General features: G+C 43.5%; 1 protein-coding gene across 2 annotated transcripts; it reads left to right on the top strand.

The window, feature by feature from the left end:
• The first annotated feature begins 2,720 nt into the window (after window positions 1-2,720).
• lgi3 (leucine-rich repeat LGI family, member 3) lies at window positions 2,721-16,954 on the top strand. 2 transcript variants are annotated; one of them, XM_046350625.1, is made up of 10 exons: window positions 2,721-2,978; window positions 3,080-3,295; window positions 4,573-4,644; window positions 6,340-6,411; window positions 11,848-11,919; window positions 12,025-12,096; window positions 12,339-12,508; window positions 12,605-12,769; window positions 12,962-13,052; window positions 13,365-16,954. In XM_046350625.1, the coding sequence occupies exons 2-10, from the start codon at window positions 3,087-3,089 to the stop codon at window positions 14,092-14,094; spliced, it is 1,653 nt and encodes a 550-aa protein (XP_046206581.1). In that variant the 5' UTR covers window positions 2,721-2,978; window positions 3,080-3,086; the 3' UTR covers window positions 14,095-16,954. The 2 variants fall into 2 exon arrangements, with proteins under 2 accessions (XP_046206581.1, XP_046206583.1); XM_046350627.1 differs by having other exon boundaries at window positions 2,919-3,295.
• Window positions 16,955-27,984: the final 11,030 nt, after the last annotated feature.

Below are 27,984 nucleotides of genomic sequence, written 5' to 3' on the forward strand. Positions count from 1 at the left end.
GTTTTTCTTGAATATTTGTGTCGTGCTGTATTTTAGTTTTACAATTGTTCTGATTTTGATTAGATTTTGTCTCATGAATTGTATATGCAAGGCTCTCTTGTGAAAGAGACCCAGCACTTAATGGTGACTCCTTGTTTAAATCAAGGTAAACCATTGTTTTTACTAAAACAGTGTTGGGTCCTAGGCTACATGATAATGGTAGACAGTAGGCAGCAGACTGAAAGTGCTTGCTATCTGCTCATGACAACATTGTTGTTGTGTGGGAAAGCTGTCTGTGCCTGGCACTGCAGCTCTACTCTTGTCATGTCCCCTCCTCTGGCTGCCATCAAACTACTGTCCTCTGGATCCACACAGCTCCACTATATGGCCAACAGCTCCTCCTTGTGGGGATTCGACTCAGTTTTCCATATTTTTATTTCCATATCCTATAGATTACAGTGTCTTCAGAAAGAATTCAGAACCCTTGACTTTTTCACATTTTGTTTACTGTTCTAAAATGGATAAAATCGTTTTTTCCCCTCATCCTTCACACAATACCCCATAATGACAAACACAAAAACAGGTTTATAGAAATATTCTATTTACATACGTATTCAGACCCTCACTCAGTACTTCGTTGAAGCACCTTTGGTGCAATTACAGCCTCGAGTCTTCTTGGGTATGAAAAAAATTGCCACACCTCTATTTGGGGAGTTTCTCCCATTCTTCTATGCAAATATTCTCAAGCTCTGTCAGGTTGAGTGGGGGAGTGTTGCTGCACAGCTATTTTAAGGTCTCTCCAGAGATGTTCGAATCAGGTTCAAGTCCGGGCTCTGGCTGGGCCACTCAAGGACATTCAGAGACTTGTCTCGAAGCCACTCTTGCATTGTCTTGGCTGTGTGCTTAGGGTCTTTGTCCTGTAGGAAGGTGAACCTTTGCCCCAAGTCTGAGGTCCTGAGAGCTCTGGAGTAGGTTTTCATCAAGAATCTCTTTGTACTTTGCTCTGTTCATCTTTGCCTCGATCCTGACTAATCTCCCAGACCCTGCTGCTGAAAAACATCCCACAGCATGATGCTGCCACCACCATGCTTCACCGTAGGGATGGTGCCAGGTTTCCTCCAGATGTGATGCTTGGAATTCAGGTAAAAGAGTTCAATCTTGGTTTCATCAGACCAGAGAATATTATTTCTCATGGTCTCAGAGTCTTTAGGTGCCTTTTGGCAAACTCCAAGCGGGCTGTCATGTGCTTTTAACAGAGGAGTGGCTTCCGTCTGGCCACTCTACCATAAAGGCCTTATTGGTGGAGTGCTGCAGAGTGCTGGTTGTCCTTCTAGAAGGTTTTCCCATCTTCTCCCCCGATTGCTCAGGGGAGGCCAGCTATAGGAAGAGTATTGGTGGTTCCAAACCTCTTCCATTTAAGAATGATGGAATCCACTCTGTTCTTGGGGACCTTCAATGTTGCAGAAATGTTTTGGTACCTTTCCCCAGATCTGTGCCTCGACACAATCATGTCTCGGAGCTCTACTGACAATTCCTTCGAACTCATGGTTTGGTTTTTGCTCTGACATGTACTGTCAACTGTGGGACCTTATATAGACAGTTTTGTGCCTTTCCAAATCATATACTTTCAATTGAATTTACTACAGGTGGACTCCAATCAAGTTGTAGAAACATCTAAAGGATGATCAATGGAAACAGGATCCACCTAAGCTCTATTTCAATTTTCATAATGTAAATAAGTATTTTTTTTATTTTTCATAACTTTGCAAAAATGTCTGAATACCCGTTCTTACTTTGTCATTATGGGGTATAGTGTGTAGATTGCTGAGGATAAAAATATATATATATTTTAGAATAAGGCTGTAACGTAACAAAAGTCAAGAGGTCTGAATACTTTATGAAGGCCCTGTATATAGGATTCAATGGAATTCTATAGGTTCTAATCTGGGTTGTTCATGCTCTGAATCATCCTCCAAATCTGCCTATGTGTGCACCATTGGCCTACATGTAAATAAAAAAGAAGAGGTAATATATGTTGTTACTGGCAATTACTGATTCATGGGTTATGTAGTAAATTACTTATACAAATACAATGTTTAATATAAAAATATAACTTGCTATATTATTGTTTCAAAAACTGTATTACTATTACTAGTTGACTACCAGAACACAAGTTTGAAATGAGGCCAGCAGCTTAGCTCTGATATGCGGTAGCTACTGCAGTGATCCTCAGTACTCTGCCGCCCTTGTGGATGTTATCTAAGAGGTTGTTCTCTTCTCTTCTAACCTAAGATCTATTATCCTTTCCTATGACTCTTTCCTTTATTTTTCTGTGAGGCTTTCTTCCTTGCCCATCTCCTCTCATTTAAATGTTAAAAGTGGTATTTTTCTCATTGTCTCCATAACTCCAATCCTGATAACAGGATGATAACAGGCTCAGAGAGAGAGAGAGAGAGAGAGAGAGAGAGAGAGAGAGAGAGAGAGAGAGAGAGAGAGAGAGAGAGAGAGAGAGAGAGAGAGAGAGAGAGTCTGAGGCAGTGTAAAGACCCCCTCACCCCCTCACCCTTACATTCCCACCCAGCCTGCCAGGCTACTGCCTTGTTCCTCCTCTCCCATCCCCCTGCCTGGCTGCCTCCCTGGTCATATTTTTAAGTCTTCTGTGTACGATAGTAAATAATTCAGAGTCAGTGGCGCTGCGTACAGGTCCTAGTGCGGGGAATTGCAGCCTCGCTCCCGCAGTCTGCACTCTGACAGCAGCTCTAGGGAGAACACACACATCCAGGGAAGCTGCAGAGCACACACACACATTCAGTGAAGATACCATCCGACTGCCCTCTCTCTCTCTCTCTCTCTCTCTCTCTCTCTCTCTCTCTCTCTCTCTCTCTCTCTCTCTCTCTCTCTCTCTCTCTCTCTCTCACTCTCTCTCCCCAACTCTTCACAGTCTTTCGATAGCTCAGCAACATCACCTCTACTGCTGCGGCTGCTGCTGCTGCTACGAGGTAAACAGAGTTTTTGTCTTGTTCTTCTTTGAAGGGAAAATACAACTTATTGAGGCTCAGCAGTCTTTGTCACCAGTCCCTTTGCCTCTGTACATCCGTAGAGGAAATATGCTGAATGCCGGATCGAGAAGGGTCCCGGGATGGCTGAAGCTGTTGTCCAGCCTAGGTCTGCTTCTCTGCCTTTTGGGGGAGACTGGGGCCAAGAGGGTCCCCAAAATCCCCCGCTGTCCTACCACCTGCTCCTGCACCAAAGACAGTGCCTTCTGTGTGGATACCAAAACTATCCCCAAGAGCTTTCCCCCTGGGATCATCTCCCTGTGAGTACAACACTGATCACTCTGTGTGTGTCTGTTCATCTATACTCTTTCAGATTTTTGGTCTATTCCTTACATTTCATTCCAAAATGATAAATCCAGCTGTTGATAATGTACATGAAGACTGTGTTGTCATGCATGGTTTTTACGGATGACATCACATCACGCAAACATAGGCAACACTTTCACAATACATTCTGCAGAGTCTACTCTGCTTACCAAAACCTTATACTTCATGTCTACAACATTTTTAAACAGTTTCAGATTATATTATATTATACTATGTTTCTCAAGAGAGAAAGACCGTGTTTGTGCTCCTCAAGAACGTGTGTCTGAAAGATTTTAAAGAGACATTATGAGAAAGAAAAGATGACGTTCACAAATGCTAATAAAAGATAACAAATGGGCACTGTGCCTCAGTCTCTCCTCATTCTTGGACAGAAGTCAGGGGGAGCTGGCAGAAATGAGACTACGTTGATTGGATTAGAGCAATGAGATGTGCCATAGCCCTCCTGGGAGAGACACTTACAATAGATTCACATCTCACAGCAAAAGACCTGCGTGTCCTCCAAGGAATAGTAACCTTACTAAGGTTAGATAGATAGTTTCAATTAATGGATGCCAATAATGTAGTAGATAGCATACTCTATCTGCATACATTTTACTTACACAATAATTTTGGGTTTACTTAGATTTTTGTCTCTATTGACTCTGAATGTATTATCTTTCTGTAATTGAGCATTATGTTCTTGCATTTAAAGAGTTTGGGGAATTGAAGTGCGCAAGCATTGCAAGGTGGAGATGGCCTCATTTTAAAGTGATGAAGACATGGACCTGTGAATAAGGAAACTGTGTCCTGGTTTTAAAATATTTTGTCCTTCTTGAAATTCAAATAGTAAGACAGATTTATCCACAGGAGCTCTTGGTAAAACATCCCATGCTGCATGTTCAGTTCTGTCAATAGATTGACTGTGCCTGGGGACTGAGGAGAACATTTCCATGCAGGCCCCATCCCCTTATATTGATTAGGTGTGATGCAGTACCACCATCCATCAGGATCTAACAATTCTTATTTTTCCCTTTCAACTTTTAACCAAAAGTTATGCTAATAAACATACAAAATTCACAAACCTCTGTGGCTGACTGGCAACATACATCCATTTTAAGCATGGACCAACAAGCCCTTTCACACAACAGGGGTTGGATAAGGATTATGAAATTGACTCAATGTTAATTGATGGAGTCTGAATGATGATAAGTTGATTGTCTGTACTCCTCAGGACGATGGTGAATGCAGCCTTCACTACAATCCCAGAGGGAGCCTTCTCCCATCTGCACCTTCTGCAGTTTCTGTGAGTATTCATGCATATCCCATCATCCCATTCTCTCCCTTCCTGTCTGAGTTAGAGGAACTAGAGCAAGCAGTCTCAACTTTACTTCTGTGGTTTGGGTTCAAATTAAAAGGCTTAACATGTTCTCTCCAAGACACCATCTTCTATACAACAACAAAAAATCAGCTAGACCAATCTGGCCTGTTGTTTTGGAGACCAAAATCAAGATAACACATGTAGTAAGATTGAGGGCTAAACATACACATACCGATAACTAGATAAAAAGCACAAGTCGTGAAGTAACATTTGTTAGACAATACAAGCACTATAAATCTCTTGAAATAAACTGTTATTGAAAACAGTGGTGACATGGCAGTAGTGAAAGTAAAGTGGCTCTGTATCAGTGTCATCGCCAATGACTGACTCCCTTCAGTTCTCTTCTGTTTAAACAATGGCTTATCTGTCTACGCAGATTCAATGGAGTGTGTGTGTTTGTGTGTTTGCGTGTGTGGTTTTTGTGGTTTTGAGCTCATATTAAAAGGCCCAATGCAGCTGTTTTTATCTCAATATCAAATCATTTCTGGGTAACAATTAAGTACCTTACTGTGATTGTTTTCAATTAAAAAGGTAAATAAGGAGCTTCTTAGCAAAGAGCAATTTTCTCAAGAAAGAATTTTGCTAGAACTGTCTGGGAGTGGTCTAAGTGTGGAGGGGAAAACTGAAAACTAGCTTTTTGGCAGAGAGGTTTGGAACTCTCTTTCTTATTGGACTTTTAACTAATTAATCACATGTTGATGTCACCAGGCAGGACAAAACTCCATCCTGTAATGATATTCGTCTGTTGTTTGTAGAGAGGCAGACCGAAATGCAGCGTGTAGGTTACTCATGATCTTTAATAAAGATAAAGTGGTACATGAAATAATAGAAAATACAAAAACAACAAACGAGTGAAACAAATTACAGCCTATCTGGTGACTAACACAAAGACAGGTACAATCACCCACGAAATACAACGCGCACTCAGGCTACCTAAATACGTTTCCCAATCCGAGACAACTAGAATCAGCTGACTCCAATTAGGAATCGCCTCAGGCAGCCAAGCCTAACTAGACACACCCCTACTAACACACTCCTAATAAATACAAACCCCAATACGAAATACAACATATAAACCCATGTCACACCCTGGCCTACCCAAACATATAACAAAAACACAAGATACAATGACCAAGGCGTGACACATCCCACCAAAACAGGCTGAAATTTCAGGAGGTATTTTCAAATAGCTCTTACTGTAAAATGGCATTATCATTAAAAAATGTCACAGTATTATTCCAACCACATAGTGTTTTAATATATATAAAACAAAGGAAAATTAGGTTTTTGACTGCACTGGGCCTTTAAAGCTGACCTATACTATATTGAACAGTTGATCTGTTCCTTGAAATTGGATAACTCTTCCTATTTCCACTCCACAACCATTCAGGTGATTTATTTGTTACTGGAGGAGATGTTTTGTACACTACTTGTGTCCATGTGTAATCCTGTGTAAATAAATACACATTTACAGTAGCCGGTATTGATTAGCATGTTTTTTTTTACCTCTCCAGCAGTATTTTTCTGGAGATTTTGTTAAATTAAACATTTGAAAAGGAAAGTGAAACAGATTTCCTTCCAGTGTGTTATAAACCTCTCTCTTTCTCTCCCTCTCTGCAGTCTGCTGAACTCAAACACCTTCACTATTGTGGCTGATGATGCCTTCGCAGGTCTGTCACACCTGCAGTACTTGTAAGTGTCATACTTTGTGCCCTTATTCAAGCACAGATATACCCCCAACAACCATTCTATCTGAGAGGATGAGGTAGTGGTGTTACAATGAAAGATCCAGTTCTCAGCCAGACAAAGATCACGTAAATAGCATTGGATATTGATCCTCCTCCTACCACAGAGCCTTTACTGCCTTTGTGGGGCCTGATGAAGCTGAGCATACCATTTTGTTAATTGATGGGAAGTTGGGCCCCAGGAAATATGAGGTTGCTGATACCATCACATTTGCTGCTTTCCACGGAAGCATTGCATTAGGCTCCATAAAATGATTGTGTGTCTCTGGCTGCAGCTCAGCCCCAAGGCGATGCAGAGCCCTGCCAGCTCTACCCAAGGTGGCTCCTCACTGTGAATGCTAATGAACTCATATCTTCATATTCAGTGCTGCTCAATATAGGAGACAGAATGCAGGCTGGCTGAGCTCACACTGTGTAGCCCTGGGATGCTTCACAGATCCAGAATGAATACAGAGAATACACTTGTAGTCAATTGTTACCTGAACTTTGATACAGGGCTCAGGCAATATGTAGAGGCACCCTACTAAGTATCTGATGATGGGGCTCTTTTTCCAACTGTCAATTCTCAATTTTAAGTATATCCAAAACATACACCTGCTATGTTAACTTCATTAGAAAAATGTGAGTGGGGGGATGATGGCTTGTTTGTTTTGAACACTTTTCACTGCAGCCAGTAGGTGGCTGTTCCTAGATCCCCTCCCCCCTCTTCTTCAACACTTGGCTTATACTCAAGGTCAGTGCTGCTCTTACTGCAGACATTCCAGCCAACAGCCAGGCCCAGGTCCATTCCCATTATAGCTGCTTATGATTCAAGAAGCAGGATATGATCCCCTTTGTAACAAGCTTTTTAAAGAAATAAATAAATGAGGGACAGACAGAGACACAATTATGATAAAAGGTTCAGTAAGACCAATGTTATACTCTGAATATGGAGAAGAAGGCTGTGTACTATGCATGATTGAAATGGCAATGTATTGAAATTATCTTGATTGTATTATATTGGCAAATGACCCCGAGTTCTACCAGAAAGCATGTTTTTATCATAAGAATACACATTCATTGAGATGACACTATTAATACAAAGCTGTCTGTCTGAGTCATTCATTCACTGGGTTCATCTTGATTGTCATGATTGCTTGCATTTTTTCAGAAGTCTACTATCTACACTGAGTATACAAAACATTAAGAACACCTGCTCTTTCCATGACATAGACTGACCAGGTGAATCCAGGTATTGATGTCACTTGTTAAATCCACTTCAATAAGTGTATATGAAGGGGATGAGACAGGTTAAAGAAGGATTTTTATGCCTTGAGACAATTGAGACATGAATTGTGTGTGTGTGTGCCATTCAGAGGGAAAAACACAATATATAAATGCCTTTGAACCGGTAGAATGTCCCAGGCACACCGGCTTTGTCAAGAACTGCAACGCTGTTATGCAGGTGAATGAGGACCCAAAAGCGACTTGGCGAAAACAGAGTCTTTAATCCAGTAAAGTAAATATACAATCATAAAGCACAATTCCACTCGTAATGACGAGAACAGACTGGAGACTCGATCATGAACTGCAGGTTGCCTCGGGAAGGCACTTGAACGTAGCAGACTCAGACACCTGCTCACCACGCAGCATCTGAGGGAAACACGACACGACAGGGCGATACACAGACACAGCACGGTGAACAATAGACAAGGATCCGACAGGGCAGAAACGGAAAACAAGGGGAGAAATAGGGACTCTAATCAGGGAAAAAGATAGGGAACAGGTGTGGGAAGACTAAATGATTGATTAGGGGAATAGGAACAGCTGGGAGCAGGAACGGAACGATAGAGAGAAGAGAGAGAGGAAGGGAGAGAGAAAAAAGGGGAACGAACCTAAAAAGACCAGCAGGGGGAAAACGAACAGAGGGAAAAGCAAAATGACAAGACAATATAAGACAAAACATGACAGTACCCCCCCACTCACCGAGCGCCTCCTGGCGCTCTCGAGGAGGAACACTGGCGGCAACGGAGGAAATCATAGATCACAAACGGTCCAGCACGTCCCGAGAAAGAACCCAACTCCTCTCCTCTGGGCCGTAACGAAAAAACGAAAAAAAGGGAAACTAGGGTACTACTCTAAAAAAAAAATGAGACACGGGTAGAGAACTGAAAGCTTTAGAGCAAACAGGACCAAACAGGCCAGGAGAGTAACAACTAGGGACAGACTGAGACACAGCAAGGGCAGGAACAAGAACAGGAGAGATGCGATGGCAGGGAACAGACTGAGACCCAGCAAGACCAGGAGCAGAAGCAGAATTTTTTTTACCAGACTTCTTCTGCGCGCAGTCCGAACACGCAGCCATGAAACGGCGCGTGTCACGCTCCTGAGTAGGCCACCAAAACCGCTGGCGAATAGAAGCAAGCGTACCCCGAACGCCGGGATGGCCAGCTAACTTGGCAGAGTGAGCCCACTGAAGAACAGCCAGACGAGTAGAAACAGGAACGAAAAGAAGGTTACTAGGGCAAGCGCGCGGCGACGCAGTGTGCGTGAGTGCTTGCTTAACCTGTCTCTCAATTCCCCAGACAGTCAACCCGACAACACGCCCAACAGGAAGGATCCCCTCGGGATCGGTAGAAGCCACAGAAGAACTAAAGAGACGGGATAAAGCATGAGGCTTGGTGTTCTTAGTACCCGGGCAATAAGAAATAACGAATTCGAAACGAGCGAAAAACAACGCCCAACGAGCATGACGCGCATTCAGTCGTTTGGCAGAACGGATGTACTCAAGGTTCTTTTGGTCAGTCCAAACGACAAAAGGAACGGTCGCCCCCTCCAACCACTGTCGCCATTTGCCTAGGGCTAAACGGATGGCGAGCAGTTCGCGGTTAGCCACATCATAGTTACGTTCCGACGGTGACAGGCGATGAGAAAAATACGCACAAGGGTGGACCCCATCGTCAGTATCGGAGCGCTGGGACAGAATGGCTCCCACGCCCACCCCGACGCGTCAACCTCAACAATAAACGGTTTAGTGACGTCAGGTGCAACAAGGATAGGAGCGGATGCAAAACGCTTCTTGAAGAGATCAGGACAACAATCATACGACCGGTGAGGAGGAAGGGAGTTGGTTCTGGACCGACTGAAGACCGTGCGCAGACCATGATATTCCTCCGGCACTCCTGTCAAATCACCAGGTTCCTCCTGAGAAGAGGGGACAGAACAAACAGGAGAAATAGCAGACATTAAACACTTCACATGACAAGAAACGTTCCAGGAAAGGATAGAATTACTAGACCAATCAAAAGAAGGATTATGACACACTAGCCAGGGATGACCCAAAACAACAGGTGTAAAAGGTGAACAAAAAATCAAAAAGAAATGGTCTCACTATGGTTACCAGATACAGTGAGGGTTAAAGGTAGTGTTTCATATAATATACTGGGGAGAGGACTACCATCCAAGGCAAACATGACCGTGGGCTCCCTAACTGTCTGAGAGGAATGTCATGTTCCCGAGCCCAGGCTTCGTCCATAAAACAGCCCTCCGCCCCAGAGTCTATTAATGCACTGCAGGAAGCTGCCGATCCGGTCCAGCGTAGATGGACCGGTAAGGTAGTACAGGTACTTGACGGAGAGGACCGTCTAGTAGCGCTTATCAGTCGCCCTCCGCTTACTGATGAGCTCTGGCCTTTAACTGGACATGAAATGACAAAATGACCAGCGGAACCGCAATAGAGACAGAGGCGGTTGGTGATTCTCCGTTCCCTCTCCTTAGTCGAAATGCGAATACCCCCAGCTGCATGGGCTCAACACCAGAGTCAGTGGGGAAAGATGGTAGTGTCGGAGAGAGGGGAGACACAGTTAACGCGAGCTCTCTTCTATGAGCTCGGTGACGAAGATCTACCCGTCGTTCAATGCGAATAGCGAGTTCAATCAAAGAATCCACGCTGGATGGAACCTCCCGAGAGAGAATCTCATCCTTAACCTTAGCGTGGAGTCCCTCCAGAAAACGAGCGAGCAACGCCTGCTCGTTCCAGTTACTGGAGGCAGCAAGAGTGCGAAACTCTATAGAGTAATCCGTTATGGATCGATTACCTTGACATAGGGAAGACAGGGACCAGGAAGCTTCTTTCCCAAAAACTGAGCGATCAAAAACCCTTATCATCTCCTCTTTAAAGTTCAGATAATTGTTAGTACACTCAGCGCTTGCCTCCCAGATAGCTGTGCCCCACTGCCGAGCCCGACCAGTAAGGAGTGATATGACGTAGGCAATCCGAGCTCTCTCTCTTGAGTATGTGTTGGGTTGGAGAGAGAACACTATATCACACTGGGTGAGAAAGGAGCGGCACTCAGTGGGCTGCCCAGAATAACATGGTGGGTTATTAACCCTAGGTTCCGGAGGCTCGGAAGACCCGGAAGTAGCTGGTGGCACGAGACGAAGACTCTGATACTGTCCTGAGAGGTCGGAGACCTGAGCGGCCAGGGTCTCAACGGCATGCCGAGCAGCAGACAATTCCTGCTCGTGTCTGCCGAGCATCGCTCCCTGGAACTCGAGAGTAGAGTAGAGAGAATCCATAGTCGCTGTGTCCATTCTTGGTCGGATCCTTCTGTTATGCAGGTGAATGAGGACCCAAAAGCGACTTGGCGAAAACAGAGTCTTTAATCCAGTAAAGTAAATATACAATCATAAAGCACAATTCCACTCGTAATGACGAGAACAGACTGGAGACTCGATCATGAACTGCAGGTTGCCTCGGGAAGGCACTTGAACGTAGCAGACTCAGACACCTGCTCACCACGCAGCATCTGAGGGAAACACGACACGACAGGGCGATACACAGACACAGCACGGTGAACAATAGACAAGGATCCGACAGGGCAGAAACGGAAAACAAGGGGAGAAATAGGGACTCTAATCAGGGAAAAAGATAGGGAACAGGTGTGGGAAGACTAAATGATTGATTAGGGGAATAGGAACAGCTGGGAGCAGGAACGGAACGATAGAGAGAAGAGAGAGAGGAAGGGAGAGAGAAAAAAGGGGAACGAACCTAAAAAGACCAGCAGGGGGAAAACGAACAGAGGGAAAAGCAAAATGACAAGACAATATAAGACAAAACATGACAAACGCAGCTGTTTTTTCCACGTTCAACAGTTTCCCGTGTGTATCAAAAATGGTCCACCACCCAAATGACATCCAACCACCTCGACAACTGTGGGAAGCATTTGGCGTCAACATCGGCCCGCATCCCTGTGGAACGCATTCGACACCTTGTAGAGTCCATGACCAGACAAATCGAGGCTGTTCTGAGGGCAAAAGGGAGGAGTGTTCTTAATGTTTGGTATACTCTGTGTATGTGTGACACAGTATAATGAGTGATCCTCTCTCTCTGTATGCCCATCAGATTTATAGAGAACAATGACATCCAAGCCCTGTCAAAGCACACCTTCAGAGGGCTTAAATCCTTGACTCACCTGTGAGTATATCTTCTGCCTATTTCTCTGTAAATATCAATGGAAGAATACCAGTTTTGAATTGCATGGACATGTTTTGACATAATTAATTTTCTGTTTTTTTGTAGTTCTCTGTCAAATAATAACCTGCAGCTCCTTCCACGAGAACTCTTCAAATATTTTGACATTCTGACAGACTTGTAAGTACATATATTTTTAAAAGGGAACATGGTATCCTTATCATCATTGGTTTCATCTTGTGATTTTATGTTTTTAAAACAAGTAACTATAACTTATTAGTATTAACATACTATTACCATGTTATTACCCACTTTATGAAGTGCTGTAATTTAAAGTGCTACAGAGAATCCTTACTACAGATAGTTTTCTAAGAACTGTGTCATAGGTGGACAATAATTCTATTGTTCTATGTGTTACCCAGAGACCTGCGGGGTAACTCATTCCGCTGTGACTGTAAAATCAAGTGGCTTGTGGACTGGATGGAGAAGTCCAACACCTCTGTCCCTGCCATCTACTGTGCCAGCCCATTTGAGTTCCAAGGCCGCAGAATCCATGATCTAACCCCACGAGACTTCAACTGTATCAGCGCAGGTTTGTCCCCAATTATTAAAACAATTATTCATTTCACAGGACATCAAGGCACTTAATTTACAGGTTGATAATCTTCATCTCTCTCTTCCCCTGTAGACTTTGCAGTTTATGAAACTTTCCCCTTCCAGTCTGTGTCAGTGGAGTCCTATGAATTCAACGACGATCAGTTTGTGGTCTTCGCCCAGCCTGATACTGGGTTCTGTACACTGTTTGTATGGGATCATGTGGAAATGGTCTTCCGGATGTACCATAATATAACATGTACGTTTCTTCCAAGACGCCTTCTAAAAACAAGTATTCATGCCAGAAGACAATCAATGCATTCAACTATTATCATTTAATTATAGACCAAGGGAATTTACATTGTATCTGGGAGCAAACTACTTCTTTAAGTACACAGAGGATACTGAAGTCAACTAAACTAGCTACTTTCTGCTTCTGTGTTTCTCTTAGCTCGCTCCGCTGTCTACTGCAAGCCTGTGGTAATAAACAACACTCTCTACATGGTTGTGGCTCAACTTTTTGGAGGATCTCACATCTACAAGTGAGACTTATTCCAATTCCTATAAGCAATACAGTGTCAATGACTTGTTCATTTTCTTATCCACAAATTGGGTTAAACGGAGACTTAAAGATTTTTGGCAATGAGGCCCTTTATCTACTTTCTCAGAGTCATATGAACTCGTGGATACCATTTTTATGTTTCTGTGTCCAGTATGAAGGAAGTTAGAGGTAGTTTCGTGAACCAATGCTAACTAGCATTAGCTCAATGACTGGAAGTGTGTGGATATCTACTTAAGGTTATATGTTTACAATGATGATTTAGGGATGGCTGACCTGATTGATACCTTTACAGGTGGGAAGAGGACCCACAGCGATTTGTGAAGATCCAGGACATTGACACCACACGTGTGAGGAAACCCAACTTTGTTGAGACCTTCCAGCTGGATGATGAGTGGTACTTTGCAGTAGCAGACAGTTCCAAGGCAGGCTCTACGAGCATATACCGCTGGAACAGCAACGGTTTCTACTCCCACCAATCCCTTCATCCCTGGCATCGTGACACCCATGTGGAGTTCCTAGATGTGGAGGGGAAGCAGCGTCTCATTCTCTCCAGTGCCTCCCAGCCCCCAGTGGTTTACCAGTGGAACCGCAGCCTGCGCCAGTTTGCCTTTCATTCCCAAATCACTGAGACTGCTGACGTGCAGATGGTCAAGCATTTCTGGGTGCGCAAAGTTCTCTACCTCTGCCTTACACGCTTCATTGGAGACTCCAAGATTCTCCGCTGGGAGGGGCAGCGCTATGTTGAGATTCAGACCCTGCCCTCACGTGGCTCCATGGCTGTGTATCCATTCATTGTGGGCCCCCGCCAGTATCTCCTCTTAGGGAGTGATTTCTCCTTCTCTCGAGTTTACTTGTGGGACGACCTTACCCAGCGCTTCCAGCTCTTCCAGGAGCTCAACATGAGAGCACCCCGGGCCTTCAGCTTGGTGTCAGTGGACAACAAAGACATCCTGCTGGCAGCCAGCTTCAAAGGCAACACCCTGGCCTACCAGCACCTAATAGTGGATCTTAGTGCCAAATAGACCAATCCAGTCAGAATCTCTGAGACCATTCATGTGTCTGTTCTGTTCTTATGAGGCCCGATTCCAACTTAGGAATTTACAAATCGACAGAACGGGTTCAAAATATTAGGGATCAATGAAAGAAAACACCAATTGGTAGATGGTAGATACAAAAATACTCTGATCTTGCAGATTATTTGGGTTTAGGAAAGTATTTATGAATCATAAAAAACAGGTTTAGAGAAACTTTACGCACGAAAGAAGGAAAATGTTGATTTAATTCATTCTGAAAATTGCCACATTCAGTTCTTCAACACATGATAATGTTGGAAGATTAGTGTACATATAATTATAATAGGGAGAATAGTGTACAACAGTGTTCTATCCTCTCGTCTATTGCTGCACTAACCATGGAACTGTGTGATGACACGGCCAAGTACTGCGCCATGCATGGGGTTCAAACTATTACAGCTTGGTCTGCGCTCCACTCCGTAATGATTGAATTATGTCTTTTTATATTATCAACTGTTACTAAGGAAACAAATGAAGGTAAACACAGCAATGTAAGTAAATGGACTGATAATGAAGGTTATACCAACTAAAGGGAACTGAATGTAAATTGTTAGTTGAATATGTGTTGTTATTAGGCCTACAGTACTGACGGTCAATACTGACAGTGGCTAATATTTCACATGATAGAAATAGGAAACAGAGAAAGTCACGGTATTCAAGACATTCGTGAGTGCCCATCCCTGCAAGTTAAAGAAGACTGTACAATTTAAATTCTGCATAATGGCACAGTACTTCATAACCTTTACTCTGGGAAAGTTGATATGTTCATATGCTTCAGTTTGCTGCCATATGACTGGTTTCACGTCTCCAGTGATTATAAGGTAAAATAGACCTTATTTACAATTCCCTTATCAAAAACGGATTACTCATTTACCTAGCTGTTATCAATAGCTCTTATCAAGTTGTAAATTACAGTGCATGGTGAATGCTGTTATTTATATCAGAAAAAAATTAAGTAGATGCTTTTTCCTCTTGGAATTGGAAGGTTCGCTCGACCTTATTCATGGTTTCCTCGTGCGTAAAGGTGGTGGAATTATGAAGGAATTAAATCAAGATCAGTATATGGCATATCTGTAGACACACCTCTGCCACGCCTTCATTTCTTAGATCTCCACCCCCAACCAATTGCAGGTGAATAGCATGCTATTCTCATGCTTAAGTTTGTCAGAATATGCATAGAGGGAAAAGTTCATAATAAGGGAATTATGTTCAATTTAAGCAAGGTTAACTCGGGTCGGAATCGGGCCCATGGAGAAAAGCTAATCATCTAAGCCATGTGACTAAATGCCTGTTAGGTTAGTTAACCACTTTTGAAGAGTGAGTACTAACGAACAGGAAATGCATGATATCTTCTGATGTCTCTGATTGAATCAATTAATGTGTAATGACAAAACATATCACCATGATTAATACGTGTCAAATCACTTTGCAACATCACTACTTACTCTATTTACCATGAATTCATGCTACATGGAAATTATAATGGAAGGTGCAGATATAGTACAAATAAAAACATATAAGTAACATCAGATTATGTGAAAAGCATGTGCATCTACTGAACGGTTCTCTGTTGACTGTTATAAAATCATTTTATTCTTGCGATAGGGCGAAGAAGAGTAGGCGGCCAGACGTTGCAATAAACTTTAGTGAACTATTAACATAATATATTCTGTTTATAGTTCACTAAAGTTTATTGCAATTTACTGGCTGCCTACTCATCTTCTTTCTTGAATTACCTGCCATTAGGGGCCTGCCCTCATCTCATTCATGCAATAGGAAAATAACTGTTCACATCAAATAGAGTTTGATATGGACATTCTATGAAATGCTAGTTAATATATTTTCAAAGCAATATAAACTGTAATCTGCATGCCATAATGGTATATTTACAGTAAATTATATTTTATAAAATAATGCTTATTCTGTATAAGTTTTATAATGATTCACAGGTAATAAGAGCTATCAATGTTTTTGTCATAAATAATGTTGTTGATCATGATTGATACCAATATATTTTCATTAATCTAGAATGTAGCTAGGCTACACAGATTTCTCTAAATGAATGTTAACTGAATAGTACTGGAAGGTTATGTTAAGCTCCTGTCATATATGTGAAAATATGTATGAATATGTACACTTTGTATGTTGTGGCTGAACTACACGGGCAGTCAATTGCCCAAACAATTATATATCTAATTTGAATGCCTAACAATTGAGAATCAGTTCAAATCCAGGCTTGACTCCTCATGTCTGTATTTGCTAAACGTTCAAAATTGTGCCTAGAGAATGCGTCAACATCCAAATTCTGGCCAAATCTCTGTGCACTTTGATTCTACATAACTTATAGCTTGTCTTCAGACATTTTATGTTATTCTCCTCTGTGCATTTTATGTAGCTTTACACTGTACGTAATGTAATGTATCCATGCATCTACTGTAATAGTGCACCCATATTAACTAAAAAACTTGCAATAAATACTCAATTTAAACATCCTCATTTACACAGTTGACATTTACACATTTTTCTGTGATTGGCCTTTACTGCATTTGTATGGAGAAAAGTTACACTCTCTATGTCAAATATAAAATAACTAGGTTCAACATTATTCTTTATATAGTCTACCATGTCTACACATTTTATGTGGGTTATTATTGGTATAGTGATTGTATGGTGCACTAAAGTGTAGCCTAAATCACCCTTACCACCATGGAAGTGGATATAGTGTGAGAGCAAAATATTTGCCCTGAAAATGTTTGCCACTTGTACGTATCTGAAGTAATAAATGTCCTATTAAAAATGCTGCATCTAAGCTTTACTATTCTGAACTTTATTATTCTGGACTTTAGTTTTCCTTGATCAGCCAATGAAGTCCCACCCAGTTGACTACATTAAAATGGTGGAAGCTCTCAATGGCGCTACCCATGCTAATACGGGCTTTTGGCCACTAGAGGCCACTGTCATTTTCTATGGGTACTTCCTACAACAGCTATCTAGTCAATATGGGTGACAGTCACAGTAAGCACATGCATACAACTAATGAAGCAACAATACAACCATCATTTGTACCTTTTATAAAAAATAAATAATAATCCGTTTTCAAACATAATTTATTTTCTAAGACGACCAGTGAAATTGTTATTCCTATCTGGTATCCTTGGGACGTCCCTATCCTAAACCCTAAATCTTAACTCCTACCCATACCCTAACTTTTTAAAATGTTTAACTTCAATGGGGTAACGTCCGAGTTTGGACATCCCAAGGATCCAGGATAGCAAGGACCACATTGAAATAAAACTCACTTTTGTGAGTTGCCAGTGACCATCATTGGTTACCACCTTTCAAAGTTCGTTGCATTATGGGGTAAAAGTACATGTCGACTGCATGAACTTTACAACAATCATGTGCTGGGGCGGCAGGGTAGCCTAGTGGTTAGAGCATTGGACTAGTAACCCAAAAAGTTGCAAGTTCATATCCCTGAGCTGACATGGTACACATCTGTCGTTCTGTCCTAGGCTGTCATTGAAAATAAGAATTTGTGACTTGCCTAGTTAAATAAAGGTTAAAAAAAATGTGATCAAAAGTCATGAAGTTTTGACTGCAAGTTTCTGCAGTTGCTCGTTACCAACTGCAGCCATCACCTGCATTATGGTAGGCTCTATTGCCAACCAATCATTAGGGTGTTTTTGTTTGACACACACGAATGTGTCCAAAGGTATGACTAAAACAGGAACCAACTATGATTCACGTATACAGTGGATGTGTACAAAGGAATGTGATATTTGATGCTCTCTCTCACTGATTGAGAGTACACAAGTATGATTTCAGTTTGTGAGTCAGTGATATGGGAGTTGGAGCCATGTTTATTTCGACATTATAAAGATTTTTTTTTCTAAACAATGGCAACACTGCCATGTTGATCTTATTGAGCCTTGCTGTTGGAAAACCACATTAGTGTCTTACTTTCGGCTGTCACAGATGCACTTCCCCCACTACTTCACTCCTTGACATTCATCTACAGTTGGTTGCTTTCACCTTACCACTCAAACACGCCCCATGTCCACCCACACCAGGCATGTATGTATACATTTATTTTGCAATAGTATGTAAATGTACATTTATTTTGCAAAGCTTGTGCACGCGACTCGAGCGGTATGGTCAGCACTTGTGTTGTATGCATGAGCGATGCAAAATAAATCGACACACATGTTATTCGATCATTGCTCGCGCGCCTCAACAAGTGTCTGTGTAGCCAGGTGCTAAAGTAGAACTTGGTTCTATTTGTGACGCTTAACGTGCTGCAAGTCCCGCCTCTCCCATCTCCTCATTGGTTTTTAGGAGCATATACCCACGTGGGTGATTGAAAGATGAACTGAAGTCCACACTCCAGTCGGAAGTGGTAATGCACCTTAAAGTTGGTTGCCAACCTCCATATGAAGTCCAAAGAAGAAGAAGAAGCATGAAGGAGGAGAGATTACTAGAAAACAAACTGTTTCCCTTTTATTTTTCCTTTCTTTAACTAGGCAAGTCAGTTAAAAACTAATTTTTATTTTATTTTTTTATTTTATTTTTTGACAGCCTTCCGCAGCCAACCCCTAACACGGACAATGCTGGGCCAATTGTGTGCCACCCTATGGGACTCCCTATCACGGGCAGTTTTGATACAGTCTGGAATCAAACCAGGTCTGTAGTGACAGCTCTAGCACTGAGATGCAGTGCCTTAGACCGCTGCGCCACTAAGGAGCCCTGGATTAATTGTCGGACTATAACAACCCAATGTTTATATCCCAGGACAAATTAGCTAGCAACAGCAAGCTAACTATAGCTAAATTGCCATAAATGTTTAATGCTTTTCGACCTATCCCCAAATTACTATAGTTGGTTCAGAGTTCTTTTTGATATTTCAACCTGCGTATACTTTTCACGTCTGGTGTGGGAGGACAAAATCAACATGCACGAGAGCGGTCTGGTCAGCATGTAATGAAGCCGACTATAGATAAAAATCGGTGGGTGCATCTGCAACCGCAAAAAGTTGGACACTCTAGTTGTTTTCCAACAGCAAGACTTAATTAATAGGATCAACATGGCAGTGTTGCAATTGTTTATAAAAGTGTTTCTTTATAATATCGAAATGAACATGGCTCTAACTCCCATATCACTGACTCACAAACTGAAATCATACGTGTGTTCATCATACGTGCAGAAATCATACGTGTGTTCATCATACGTGCAGAAATCATACGTGTGTTCATCACACGTGCAGAAATCATACGTGTGTTCATCATACGTGCAGAAATCATACGTGTGTTCATCATACGTGCAGAAATCATACGTGTGTTCATCATACGTGCAGAAATCATACGTGTGTTCATCATACGTGCAGAAATCATACGTGTGTTCATCATACGTGCAGAAATCATGTGTGTTCATCATACCTGCAGAAATCATACGTGTGTTCATCACACGTGCAGAAATCATGTGTGTTCATCATACCTGCAGAAATCATACGTGTGTTCATCACACGTGCAGAAATCATACGTGTGTTCATCATACGTGCAGAAATCATACGTGTGTTCATCATACGTGCAGAAATCATACGTGTGTTCATCATACGTGCAGAAATCATACGTGTGTTCATCACACGTGCAGAAATCATGTGTGTTCATCATACCTGCAGAAATCATACGTGTGTTCATCACATGTGCAGAAATCATACGTGTGTTCATCACACGTGCAGAAATCATACGTGTGTTCATCATACGTGCAGAAATCATACGTGTGTGTCACTGGAGCCTGCAGAGGCTAATGAGTGAGCGAAACAGCGCCCCTCTTTCTTACTAAATGGAGCCCATGTAGCTGATGCTGTATGGTCAGTTATAGCCCTGACAGTAAATCTCATTAAGACCAAAATAATGGTGTTCCAAAAAAGGTCCAGTCACCAGGACCACAAATACAAATTCCATCTAGACACTGTTGCCCTAGAGCATACAAAAAACGATACATACCTTGGTCTAAACATCAGCGCCACAGGTAACTTCCACAAAGCTATGAACGATCTGAGAGACAAGGCAAGAAGGGCATTCTATGCCATCAAAAGGAACATACATTTCGACATACCAATTAGGATTTGGCTAAAAATACTTGAATCAGTCATAGAGCCCATTGCCCTTTATGGTTGTGAGGTCTGGGGTCCGCTCACCAACCAAGACTTCACAAAATGGGACAAACACCAAATTGAGACTGCACGCAGAATTCTGCAAAAATATCCTCTGTGTACAACATAGAACACCAAATAATGCATGCAGAGCAGAATTAGGCCGATACCAACTAATTATCAAAATCCAGAATTCAATTCTATAACCACCTAAAAGGAAGCGATTCCCAAACCTTCCATAACAAAGCCATCACCTACAGAGAGATGAACATGGAGAAGAGTCCCCTAAGCAAGCTGGTCCTGGGGCTCTGTTCACAAACACAAACACACCCTTCAGAGCCCCAGGACAGCAGCACAATTAGACCCAACCAAATCATGAGAAAACAAAAAGATAATTACCTGACACATTGGAAAGAATTAACAAAAAAACAGAGCAACCTAGAATGCTATTTGGCCCTACACAGAGAGTACACAGTGGCAGAATACCTGACCACTGTGACTGACCCAAAATTATGGAAAGCTTTGACTATGTACAGACTCAGTGAGCATAACCTTGCTATTGAGAAAGGCCGCCGTAGGCAGACATGGCTCTCAAGAGAAGGCAGGCTATGTGCTCACTGCCCACAAAATGAGGTGGAAACTGAGCTGTACTTCCTAACCTCCTGCCCAATGTATGACCATATTAGAGAGACATATTTCCCTCAGATTACACAGATCCACAAAGAATTTGAAAACAAATCCAATTTTGATAAACTCCCATATCTACTGGGTGAAATTCCACAGTGTGACATCACAGCAGCAAGATTTGTGACCTGTTGCCACAAGAAAGGGGCAACCAGTGAAGAACAAACACGATTGTAAATACAACTCATATTTACGCTTATTTATTTTATCTTGTGTCCTTTAACCATTTGTACATTGTTAAAACACTGTATATATATAATATGACATTTGTAATGTCTTTATTGTTTTGAAACTTCTGTATGTGTAATGTTTACTGTTAATTTTTATTGTTTATTTCACTTTATATATTATATACCTCACTTGCTTTGGCAATGTTAACACATGTTTCCCATGCCAATAAAGCCCTTGAATTGAATTGAATATAGTATGACATGCCATACTCTATTGCTCCAGACAGAATCAGATACATGGTCTACACATACGGAAACAGAGGGGCGCTGTTTCGCTCTCGCTCGGATGCTTTATCTTAGAATGATGCGTCTTTCTGTCGGCCGTGTCTCGGTCAAATAAATGATCAACATTTCAATATTTGATTTGGATGTGCAAGGAGGTATAGTAGGGCGGGCCAGGCCCCATAAGCCCCGCCCATAATGCCGGCCTTGCTCTGTAGCTTTAGAATAAAGGCAAAGTTGGTTCCTGTTTCAGTCCCGCCTCAGAATGGAACTTCAATGTGATTCTTGAATGGGAAGCATTGTTCAAGTGAAATTTCAGAACTAGGAGCTTTTGATAACTTCGATAGGACGTGATCGTGGCATATGCACCAGCAATACTAGCCTGGGGATGAGGTTAGCATGGATCAAACAAAAACACCCTAATGATAGGTTGACAAATAGTGCCTTCCACAATGCAGCCTTTACGAAAAAAAGTTTGCAGTCAGAGTGCAGAATAACTGCAGTACGCTGCAGTTATTCTGCAATAACTGCATCCAAAATTCCAGTCGACTGCAGTTACTGCACTTTTACTGCAGTTTCAAAACCGCAATCTTTTTTATAAGGCAGGTGATGGCTGTATGGTGCAGTTGGTGAGAAGCAACTGCATTGACTTGAAGGCGACTAAATCAAAAACTGCATGACCTTTGATCACGAGTCTGAAGTCGGACAATTTTTATAACCATAATGGTAATGCAACCCACCTTTTTGGTCACCGACTTGACAAAATTGATCCGTTCGAACACGCCCTCTGATTCCAACCATCGTGAACATGCACAGAAACAGCACAAATCTGACGTTGAGGAAGTGAGCTGGCAGCTGCTAGCGAGGGTTGGTTGCATTCCGCAAGGTGACTGTAAGTGGGAAGATGGCGGAAGTGGATGCTGAGTTCAAATCAAGCAGCGTGTCAAGCTAATTTGGTGAAGACGAATGCTCTGAATAGACAACAGTAGTATCGAAACTGGAACAAAAAGGGAATGGTCGAAAAGTTTTTGGGACTTAAGGATTTTACATCTGAAGACTTGCAAGGGTTACTGGCGCCGAAAGACCCACCCTCCCCAGTTTCCCTTGAGCCTGTGTAGGGATCAGATCTGTTTTATTGTTTTTACAGAAAGGTTGTTTGATATAGTTTTATCTTATTTCTTTTTTTTTGTTGGTATTTGGTCATTAATTATATGTCTTTGTCCCTGTCTCAGCCTTCAGCCTATTTTCCCTGCTGCTTATTAGGTCTTTCTAGTTTTGTTCAGTTTTTGGGGGGAATCCTGTTTCCATCCCACATAAAACGTAGATTTGACCCCTCCTGTCTCAGCCTCAGCCTATTTATGCTGCAGTAGTTTATGTGTCGGGGGGCTAGGGTCAGTTTGTTATATCTGGAGTACTTCTCCTGTCCTATTCGGTGTCCTGTGTGAATCTAAGTGTGCATTCTCTAATTCTCTCCTTCTCTCTTTCTTTCTCTCTCTCGGAGGACCTGACATGATGACTCCTTGCTGTCCCCAGTCCACCTGACCGTGCTGCTGCTCCAGTTTCAACTGTTCTGCCTTATTATTATTCGACCATGCTGGTAATTTATGAACATTTGAACATCTTGGCCATGTTTGTCATGTTTTGTCATTAATTATCATGTCTTGTCCCTGTGCTTCCCCTTCTATTCGTTTCCCTCTGCTGGTCTTATTAGGTTCTTTCCCTCTTTCTATCCCTCTCATTCCCCCTCCCTCTTCTCACTCTCTCTTCTCTCTATCTTCTCTATTCCTGCTAATTCCCCTAATCAATCATTTAGTCTTCCCACACCTGTTCCCGATCCTTTTCCCTGATTAGAGTCCCTATTTCTCTCCTTGTTTTCCGTTCCTGCCCTGTCGGATCCTTGTCTATATTCACCGTGCTGTGTCTATGTTTTGCCCTGATCGTTCGTGTTTCCCTCAGATGCTGCGTGGTGAGCAGGTGTCTGAGTCTGCTAGGTTCAAGTGCCTTCCCGAGGCAACCTGCAGTTCTTGATCAAGTCTCCAGTCTGTTCTCTGGTCTTTACAGTAGTATTATGCCTTTTGTTTTGTTAAGTATCTTACTGGATTAAAAACTCTGCAGCAAGTCGCTTTTGGGTCCTCATTCACCTGCATAACAGAAGGATCCGACCAAGGAATGGACCCAGCGACTACAGAGGCTCGTAACACGCCGTCAAGATGCAAGGATTTGATGGACATTTTGCAGGAATTGTCTGTCCAGTGCTCGCCATCCGTGGGCGCTCAGGTTTGAGCTCTCTGGACAGTTCCAGGTCTTCGTCTCGTGCCACCTGTTACTTCCTGGCCTGCCGAGCCTCCGGAACCTAGGGTTAATAACCCACCTTGCTACTCCGGGCAGCCCTTGAGTTGCTCCTTTCTCACCCAGTGTGATATTGTGTTTCTCTCCAACCCAACACATACTCTAGCGAGAGAGCTCGGGAAACATAACATTCCTTTCAGACAGTGGGGAAGCTATCTGGGAGGCAAGGGCCCATGTTTGCCTTAGATTAAAGAGGAGTCATCTTCCCAGTATCAGATTTGAGACACTAGGGCCCTTTAACTCTCACAGTATCTGGTAACCACAGTGAGACTATTTCTCTTTTTGATTTTTGACGTTCACCTTTTACACCTGTTGTTTTGGGTCATCCCTGGCTAGTATGTCATAATCCTTCTATTAATTGGTCTTGTAATTCTATCCTATCCTGGAACGTATCTTGTCATGTGAAGTGTTTAATGTCTGCCATCCCTCCCATTTCTTCTGTCCCCACTTCTCAGGAGGAACCTGGCGATTTAACAGGAGTGCCGGAGGAATATCATGATCTGCGCACGGTCTTCAGTCGGTCCCGAGCCAACTCCCTTCCTCCTCACCGGTCGTATGATTGTAGTATTGATCTCCTTCCGGGGACCACTCCTCCTCGGGGTAGACTATACTCTCTGTCGGCTCCCGAACGTAAGGCTCTCGAGGATTATTTATCTGTGTCTCTTGACGCCGGTACCATAGTGCCTTCTTCCTCTCCGTTTGCCTTAGGGGCAGTATCAGGGTTCTTTTTGTTAAGAAGAAGGACCTGTTGTTTTGGGTCACTCTGCGTCATAATCCCTGGTCGTAATTCTATCCTATCCTGGATTATCGAAGTGGCTGAATGACATAACGGTTAAGAATCGTTATCCGCCAACTCCCTTCCTCCTCCCCTTATGTCATCAGCCTTCGAGATTCTGCAGGGAGCCAGGTGCTTTACTAAGTTGGACCTTCGTAACGCTTACCATCTCGTGCGCATCAGAGAGGGGGACCTTCGTAACGCTTACCAGTGGAAAACGGCGTTTAACACTCCGTTAGGGCATTTTGAGTACCGGGTTCTGCCGTTTGGTCTCGCCAATGCGCCAGCTGTTTTTCAGGCATTAGTTAATGATGTTCTGAGAGACATGCTGAACATCTTTGTTTTTGTCTATCTTGACGATATCCTGATTTTTTCACCGTCCTCGAGATTCATGTTCAGCACGTTCGACGTGTTCTACAGCGCCTTTTAGAGAATTGTCTCTACGTAAAGGCTGAGAAGTGCTCTTTTCATGTCTCCTCCGTTACTTTTCTCGGTTCCGTTATTTCCGCTGAAGGCATTCAGATGGATTCCGCTAAGGTCCAAGCTGTCAGTGATTGGCCCGTTCCAAGGTCACGTGTCGAGTTGCAGCGCTTTCTAGGTTTCGCTAATTTCTATCGGCGTTTCATTCGTAATTTCGGTCAAGTTGCTGCCCCTCTCACAGCTCTTACTTCTGTCAAGACGTGTTTTAAGTGGTCCGGTTCCGCCCAGGGAGCTTTTGATCTTCTAAAAGAACGTTTTACGTCCGCTCCTATCCTCGTTACTCCTGACGTCACTAGACAATTCATTGTCGAGGTTGACGCTTCAGAGGTAGGCGTGGGAGCCATTCTTTCCCAGCGCTTCCAGTCTGACGATAAGGTTCATCCTTGCGCTTATTTTTCTCATCGCCTGTCGCCATCTGAGCGCAACTATGATGTGGGTAACCGTGAACTGCTCGCCATCCGCTTAGCCCTAGGCGAATGGCGACAGTGGTTGGAGGGGGCGACCGTTCCTTTTGTCGTTTGGACAGACCATAAGAACCTTGAGTACATCCGTTCTGCCAAACGACTTAATGCCCGTCAAGCTCGTTGGGCGTTGTTTTTGCTCGTTTCGAGTTTGTGATTTCTTACCGTCCGGGTAGCAAAAACACCAAGCCTGATGCCTTATCCCGTCTGTTTAGTTCTTCTGTGGCTTCTACTGATCCCGAGGGGATTCTTCCTTATGGGCGTGTTGTCGGGTTAACAGTCTGGGGAATTGAAAGACAGGTTAAGCAAGCACTCACGCACACTGCGTCGCCGCGCGCTTGTCCTAGTAACCTCCTTTTCGTTCCTGTTTCCACTCGTCTGGCTGTTCTTCAGTGGGCTCACTCTGCCAAGTTAGCTGGTCATCCCGGTGTTCGAGGCACTCTTGCGTCTATTCGCCAGCGCTTTTGGTGGCCGACTCAGGAGCGTGACACGCGCCGTTTCGTGGCTGCTTGTTCGGACTGCGCGCAGACTAAGTCGGGTAACTCTCCTCCTGCCGGTCGTCTCAGACCGCTCCCCATTCCTTCTCGACCATGGTCTCACATCGCCCTAGACTTCATTACCGGTCTGCCTTTGTCTGCGGGGAAGACTGTGATTCTTACGGTTGTCGATAGGTTCTCTAAGGCGGCACATTTCATTCCCCTCGCTAAACTTCCTTCCGCTAAGGAGACGGCACAAATCATCATCGAGAATGTGTTCAGAATTCATGGCCTCCCGTTAGACGCCGTTTCAGACAGAGGTCCGCAATTCACGTCACAGTTTTGGAGGGAGTTCTGTCGTTTGATTGGTGCGTCCGTCAGTCTCTCTTCCGGGTTTCATCCCCAGTCTAACGGTCAAGCAGAGAGGGCCAATCAGACGATTGGTCGCATACTACGCAGCCTTTCTTTCAGAAACCCTGCGTCTTGGGCAGAACAGCTCCCCTGGGCAGAATACGCTCACAACTCGCTTCCTTCGTCTGCTACCGGGTTATCTCCGTTTCAGAGTAGTCTGGGTTACCAGCCTCCTCTGTTCTCATCCCAGCTTGCCGAGTCCAGCGTTCCCTCCGCTCAAGCGTTTGTCCAACGTTGTGAGCGCACCTGGAGGAGGGTGAGGTCTGCACTTTGCCGTTACAGGGCACAGACTGTGAGAGCCGCCAATAAACGCAGGATTAAGAGTCCAAGGTATTGTTGCGGCCAGAGAGTGTGGCTTTCCACTCGCAACCTTCCTCTTACGACAGCTTCTCGTAAGTTGACTCCGCGGTTCATTGGTCCGTTCCGTGTCTCCCAGGTCGTCAATCCTGTCGCTGTGCGACTGCTTCTTCCGCGACATCTTCGTCGCGTCCATCCTGTCTTCCATGTCTCCTGTGTCAAGCCCTTTCTTCGCACCCCGTTCGTCTTCCCTCCCCTCCCTCCCGTCCTTGTCGAGAGCGCACCTATTTACAAGGTACGTAAGATCATGGACATGCGTTCTCGGGGACGGGGTCACCAATACTTAGTGGATTGGGAGGGTTACGGTCCTGAGGAGAGGAGTTGGGTTCCGTCTCGGGACGTGCTGGACCGTTCGCTTATTGATGATTTCCTTCGTTGCCGCCAGGGTTCCTCCTCGAGTGCGCCAGGAGGCGCTCGGTGAGTGGGGGGGTACTGTCATGTTTTGTCATTAATTATCATGTCTTGTCCCTGTGCTTCCCCTTCTATTCGTTTCCCTCTGCTGGTCTTATTAGGTTCTTTCCCTCTTTCTATCCCTCTCTCTCCCCCTCCCTCTCTCACTCTCTCGCTCTCTCTTCTCTCTATCGTTCCGTTCCTGCTCCCAGCTGTTCCTATTCTCCTAATCAATCATTTAGTCTTCCCACACCTGTTCCCGATCCTTTTCCCTGATTAGAGTCCCTATTTCTCTCCTTGTTTTCCGTTCCTGCCCTGTCGGATCCTTGTCTATATTCACCGTGCTGTGTCTATGTTTTGCCCTGTCGTGTCGTGTTTCCCTCAGATGCTGCGTGGTGAGCAGGTGTCTGAGTCTGCTAGGTTCAAGTGCCTTTCCGAGGCAACCTGCAGTTCTTGATCAAGTCTCCAGTCTGTTCTCGTCTTTACGAGTAGTATTATGCCTTTTGTTTTGTTAAGTATCTTACTGGATTAAAAACTCTGTTTTCGCCAAGTCGCTTTTGGGTCCTCATTCACCTGCATAACAATGTTCTGTTATAATCTCCACCCGGCACAGCCAGAAGAGGACTGGCCACCCCACATAGCCTGGTTCCTCTCTAGGTTTCTTCCTAGGTTTTGGCCTTTCTAGGGAGTTTTTCCTAGCCACCGTGCTTCTACACCTGCATTGCTTGCTATTTGGGGTTTTAGGCTCAAAGTACAGCACTTTGAGATATCAGCTGAGGTACGAAGGGCTATATAAATACATTTGATTTGATTAAATTCTGTGATTGTCAATATACCGAAGAAGAAGAATAAC

This window comes from Oncorhynchus gorbuscha, linkage group LG05, assembly GCF_021184085.1.
Source record: "Oncorhynchus gorbuscha isolate QuinsamMale2020 ecotype Even-year linkage group LG05, OgorEven_v1.0, whole genome shotgun sequence".
Taxonomy (NCBI): Eukaryota; Metazoa; Chordata; class Actinopteri; order Salmoniformes; family Salmonidae; genus Oncorhynchus; species Oncorhynchus gorbuscha.